Raw genomic sequence first — 5,976 nt, forward strand, 5'->3', positions numbered from 1 at the left:
ATGTGTGAAAGTGACAGTGTTCCAAGTTCAGAGCCAAGGCCTTAAGAGACCCCACATTTCTTCTTTCCCTTGAACCTGTGTCACTACCATTAGAAGAACATACCCTGGCTAGCTCTTTGTTCCCAGGAGAAGAATGAGAATAAAATGGAGCAAAATTGCCTAAACCAGTCTCAGTGAGATATACAGCTATCCAATTGGGCCTGACCTAGATCAGCCCAACTCCAGACAACCTGTAGATGTGTGATAATAAATAAATACTGTCTTCAACCACTAAATTTTCTGGTAGTTATTATACAATATTATAGTGGTAATAGTTCATCTATAAACCTTTCAACAGTCCAAATATCTTATTTAAATTTATTTACTTTAAGTAGACTCCACATCCAATGTCGGAGTTGAACTCATGACCCCAAGATCAAGAGCCACAGGCTAGAGCCAGCCAGGTGCCCCCAAATTTCTCATTTGTAAAACAGAGATGATAATAATAGCATCTACCTCACAGAGTTGTGAGCATAAAATGAGGCAATATTTATAAAGCATTTAGCATATGTCTTATATAAATAAAAGAATCATTAAATATTAGACATTACTTTTATCTGTGTTATTACTGAAAAAATCAAGTATGAAACTATTATGACTTACTGGACTTCTAGTCCTTATAGAACTAATGTTCCCTAGTTTTAACATGGCAGAAATTTAAAAAGAAATATGGAGGAACAAGAGTGTCTCCAGAGAGTGATAAAAAGAATCTTGTCAGAAAAAAAATTAAAAAGGTAGGAATTGGATATATTTACCTTGAGAAAAAGACAGCATGAGAACTGTTATCAGTTTCGTTTAAAAAGAAAGGACATTCAGAGCTCCTGGGTGACTCAGTTGGTTAAGTGTCTGCTTTATGATCTCTGCTCAGGTCATGATGTCACAGTCCGTAAGATACAGCCCCATGTGGAGCCCTGTGCTGACAGCACAGAACCTGCTTGGTGTTCTCTTTCTCCTCTCTCCTTCCTGACTCATAATCTCTGTCTCTCAAAATAAATAAACTTAAAAAATAAAAAAATAAAAATGAAGGACTTTTAAGTCCACCAGAGTACTTACAGCAGAGTACAAACCTACATTCAGTAGTGGATTTAACCTAACCTAAATAAATAGAGCAAATCAATTGTGATGGAAGTCATACTAGAGGAAGTGGCCTACATTTTATTAAATGTTTTATCTCAGAGTTAAAAGGATTACCCTCAAGAATGTTGTACTTTTTTAAAAAAAAAAACCCACAGCTAATATCATACCCAATGGAGAAAAACAGAGTTTTCCCCTAAGATCAGGAGCAAGACAAAGATGTCCACTCTTAGGGGCTGTGGGGTGGTTGAGTCAGTTAAGCATCTGACTTTGGCTCAGGTCATGATCTCACCATTGGTGAATTCAAGCCCTACATCAGGCTATGTGCTGACAGCTTGGAGCCTGGAGACTGTTTTGGATTCTGTGTCTCCCTCTCTCTTTCTGCCCCTCCCCAGCACTCTCTCTCTCTCAAAAATAAGTAAACATTAAAAAAAAATTTTTTAAAAAGGATGTCCACTTTTATCATTTTTATTCAATATAGTACCAGAAGTCCTAGCCACAGCAATCAGACAAGAAAAAGAAATAAAATACATCCAAGTTAGTAAGGAAGAAATAAAATTTTTACTATTTGCAGATGACATGATACTATATTTAGAAAACCCAAAAGACTTCACAAAAAAAAAAAAACCACACTAGAACTGATAAGTGAATTCAGTAAATTTGCAGGATACAAAATCAATATACAAAAATCTGCTGCAATTCTATATACTAATAATGAAGTAGCAGAAAGAGAAATTAAGAAAACAATCCCATTTAAAACAGCACCAAAAATAATAAAATACCTAGGGATAAACTTAACCAAGGAAATGAAAGACATGTACTCTAAAAATTTTAAAACATTGATGAAAGAAACTGAAGATGACACAAACAAATGGAAAGACATTCCATGCTCATGGATTAGGAGAACAAATATTTTTAAAATATCCATACTACCCAAAGCAATCTATTGATTTAATGCAATCCCTATCAAAATATCATCAGCAGGTTTCACAGAACTAGAACTGATAATCTCAAAATTTGTATGAAACCACAAAAGACCCCAAATAGCTAAAGCAATCTTAAAAATGAAGAAAAAAACTGGAGGTATCATAATCCCAGATTTCAAGATATACTATGAAGGTATAGTAATCTATATAGTACAGTACTGGCACAGAAAAAAAAAAAAGCACACAGATCAATGGGACAGAATAAAGAGCCCAGAAATAAACCTATGCTTATGTGGTCAATTTATCTATGACAAAGGAGGCAAGAATATACAATAGTAAAAAAGACAATCTCTTCAATGAATATTATTGGGAAAACTGGACACTACATGTAAAACAATGAAACTGGACCACTTTTTTACACCATGCACAAAAATTAACACAAAATAGATTAAAGACCTAAACGTGAGACCCAAAACCAGAAAATTCCTAAAGAAAACATAGGCAGTAATCTCTTTGACATCACTACAGAAACATTTTTCTAGCTATGTCTCCCTTGGCAAGGGAAAGAAAAGCAAAATTGAACTATTGGGACTACACCAATATAAAAAGTTTTTTTCCCCCCACAGTGAAGGGAACAATCAACAAAACAAAAGATGACCCACCTAATGGGAGAAGATATTTGCAAATAATATATCTGATAAGGGGTTAATATCCAAAATATGTAAAGAGCTCATATAACTCAACACCCAAAAAACAAATAATACAATTAAAAAATGGGCAAAAGACATGATCGGACATTTCTCCAAAAAATACACACAGATGGGCAACAGAAACATGAAAAGATACTCAACACCACTCATCAGCAAGGAAATACAAATCAAAACCACAATGAGATGTCACCTCACTATTGCCAGAATGGCTAAAATCAACAACAGAAGAAACAACAAGTGTTGGCAAGGATGTAGAGAAAAAGGAGCCCTTACGTACTGTTGCTGGAAATGTAAACTGTTATAGCCAGTGTGGAAAACAGTATGGACATTCCTCAAAAAATTAAATATATAATTATCCTATGACCTAGTAATTCCACTACTGGGTATTTACCCAAAGAAAACACCAATTCAAAAAGATTATGCACCCCCATGTTTATTGCAGCATTATTTACAATAGCCAAGATATGGAAGCAACCCAAGTGTCCAAGGATAGATGACTGGATAAAGATGTGATATTTCCACACAATAGAATATTACTCAGCCATAAAAAAAGGATGAAACTTTGCCATTTGCAACAATGTAGGTAGACCTAGATGGTATTATGCTAAGTGAGATAAGTCAGACGGAAAAAGACAAATATCATATGATTTCACTTACATGTGGAATTTAAAAAATAAAATGATTGAACAACCAAAACAGAAACAGACCCATAGATACAGAGAATTGGTGGTTGCCACAGAGGAGGGTAGTGAGGGGATGGGTGAAGTAGGTAAAGGGAATTAAGAGTTACAAACTTGCAGTCATAAAAGAAATAAGTCACAAGTGTGCAGGTATGCAAAGCATAACCTGGGGGGAAAAAATCAATAATATTGTAAGAATGTTGTATGGTGACAAATGATGGCAGGTGATAACTACATTTATCTTGGTAAGCATTTCAGGAGGTATTTAAGAGTTTATTCATTATGTTGTACACCTGAAACTAATATTGCATGTCAACCATACCTTAAATAAATAAATGATTTTTAAAAACTATTTTTAAAAATCCACTTTTCTTTATGATTGTCAACTACCTTTAAAAAAATTTTTTTTTAAATGAAAAAAATTTTTTTAAATGTTTTATTTATTTCTGAGAGAGAGACAGACAGCATGAGCAGGGGAGGGTCAGAGAGAGAGGGAAATACAGAAACCGAAGCAGGCTCCAGGCTCTGAGCTAGCTGTCAGCACAGAGCCCCACGCAGGGCTTGAACCCATGAACTGTGAGATCATGACCTGAGCCGAAGTTGGATGCTTAACCAACTGAACCACCCAGGCGCCCCTGCCAACTACCTTTAAAGGTAGCAAATGGTGAGGGGCACCTGGGTGGCTCAGTTGGTTAAGTTTACAACTTTGGTTCAGGTCATGATCATGTGGTTCACTGGTTTGAGCCCTGTGTCAGGCTCTGCACTGACAGCTTGGCGCCTGCTTGTGCTATCTCTCTCAAAAATAAATAAATACATTTTTCTTAAAGGTAACAAATGAGTGAAAACATTAATTCTTTGTTTCCCATCTTTTTGCCCATCACATGAATCAGCCAGTAGACAAACAACAAACCTCAGGACCAGATTTTCACAAATCAGGGGGAAATTGAAACTTTTACTGCAGATACCCAAGCATGGGGTCCTGCTCTTTCATGTATTAAAAAAGAATCAAAATTATAAAAACACAAAATGAAAAAAATTAAAGCTGTGAATTCTATTATCATGAAATTCAAACCTCTAAAAAAAAAAGTGGAGGCAGTAGTGGTTCTTTCTTAAAATTATTTTTACCTTGTAATCCCAATCAGGAAAATAGGATCCAAGCATAACAATACCTTTGCTATTATAGGCTCTGTGGCAGTGATTCTCAAGTCTAAGTCTGGAGAGAGGAGTAGTGCCCCTTGTGAGTTCCCCATGATAAATTCGGATGATACACCCGACTTACCTATTTTGTGTATGTGGACAATATTACTGTGAGTGTCTTCTGGTCTTTTATTCACCCACTCCCACACCCATTTCCCCAATCTTTAAGAGCCAAGTCTTCATTAATGTCTCTCAAATCCACTCAGTTCTCTCCATTCCCACTTCTGAATTAACTGAAGCAATTATCTTTTCTTGTCTGGATTACTGCAACAGCCAACCAATTGAGCTCCCTGACTTCAGTGTTATACCCTCCAAATCTTTGTCTGTGCTAAAATGATGTTTCAAAAATATGAATCTGATTGTGTCATTCTCCTGCTTAAAATCTCATGAAGGCTTCTGAGTGGCTTTGGGGTGAAGTCCAAACTCCTAGGCATGGAATATAAGGGCCTTCATGATCTGATCTCAGCTCCATCCACCCAACCTCAGCTCTTGCAACTGCCTCCCTCCTTCCCCCAGAACACTCTTACCATTTTCCAACCACGTTGGATTACTCACTGGCCTCCCTTGCATATAGGTTACGCTCTCTATATGATGTCCCTTTTCCCTCTTCACCTGACTAATTTCTCCATGTTTTCAGAAATCACATCTTCTATGAAGCTTCCTCTGACCTGACAATATTGGGTTTAGGATCCTAAACCTTAATCTCTAATTCCAAAACATGTTTCATTCCCAAAAGAAAATTCCATACCCATGAAGCAATCACTCCCCGTTCCCCTTCCCCACAGTACTTAGATTTGACAGAGCTGTTAATAATCTAAGGAAGTCTATTTTCTTGTCTGTCTCTTCTACTAGGCCGTAGGCTCCTTGAAGGCAAGGAACATGTTTTGTGGAATTTCCAAGACCTAAGAACAGAGTCTGGGATGAAATAGTCACACAAGATTATTTGGATAAAGGAGGTAAGTATATGTGTGGGTGAATGAAAAAAAAAAAGAGAGAGAGAAATTTTGGAAGTCTTTAACATCTTTACTGAAGGGTTGGAGAAATTTCATAAGGAAATAACAACGTTCGAAGGAAAAGAGGAAGCATTTAAATTATAGGTCTCCAGAAGAACTTCTGACTCTACCTTGGCTCTCCTGCTTCAGGATCCCCTACCTATCCCCAAGCACCCCTTTACACATCCCCAAGAAGAGATTGCCCTGTCTTCTCCCCTTCCCTCCATGCCTCAAACTAGAGCTGAGCAGTTTCCAGTGGTGCCTGGGCTTCAGAAGGTGGGGGCTGAGTTAACTAACTCCTAGGCTTACAAGACTTCTTAGGAGACCAGGGGTTGGAGGTGGGCGGGGGGGGAGGGGG

The 5,976-nt window shown here is 37.2% G+C and overlaps 1 protein-coding gene across 9 annotated transcripts in view; it reads right to left on the reverse strand.

Moving 5' to 3' along the window:
- Positions 1-5,976, reverse strand: part of CFAP206 (cilia and flagella associated protein 206) — a 72,970-nt gene that overhangs the window by 32,377 nt on the left and 34,617 nt on the right. For 4 of the 9 annotated variants that reach the window (XM_077750312.1, XM_077750313.1, XM_077750314.1 and 1 more), the window contains exon 1: positions 795-814. The exons of the other annotated variants lie outside the window; for them this stretch is intronic. Coding sequence is in view for 3 of the 4 variants with exons in the window: in XM_077750313.1 (XP_077606439.1) it covers positions 795-813 (19 nt within the window). In the remaining variant the exon portion in view is untranslated. Of the gene's footprint in view, positions 1-794; positions 815-5,976 lie in introns of those variants that run through there. 9 annotated transcript variants of the gene reach the window in all.

This window comes from Crocuta crocuta, unplaced genomic scaffold, assembly GCF_008692635.1.
Source record: "Crocuta crocuta isolate KB4526 unplaced genomic scaffold, BGI_CrCroc_1.0 scaffold9, whole genome shotgun sequence".
Classification (NCBI taxonomy): domain Eukaryota; kingdom Metazoa; phylum Chordata; class Mammalia; order Carnivora; family Hyaenidae; genus Crocuta; species Crocuta crocuta.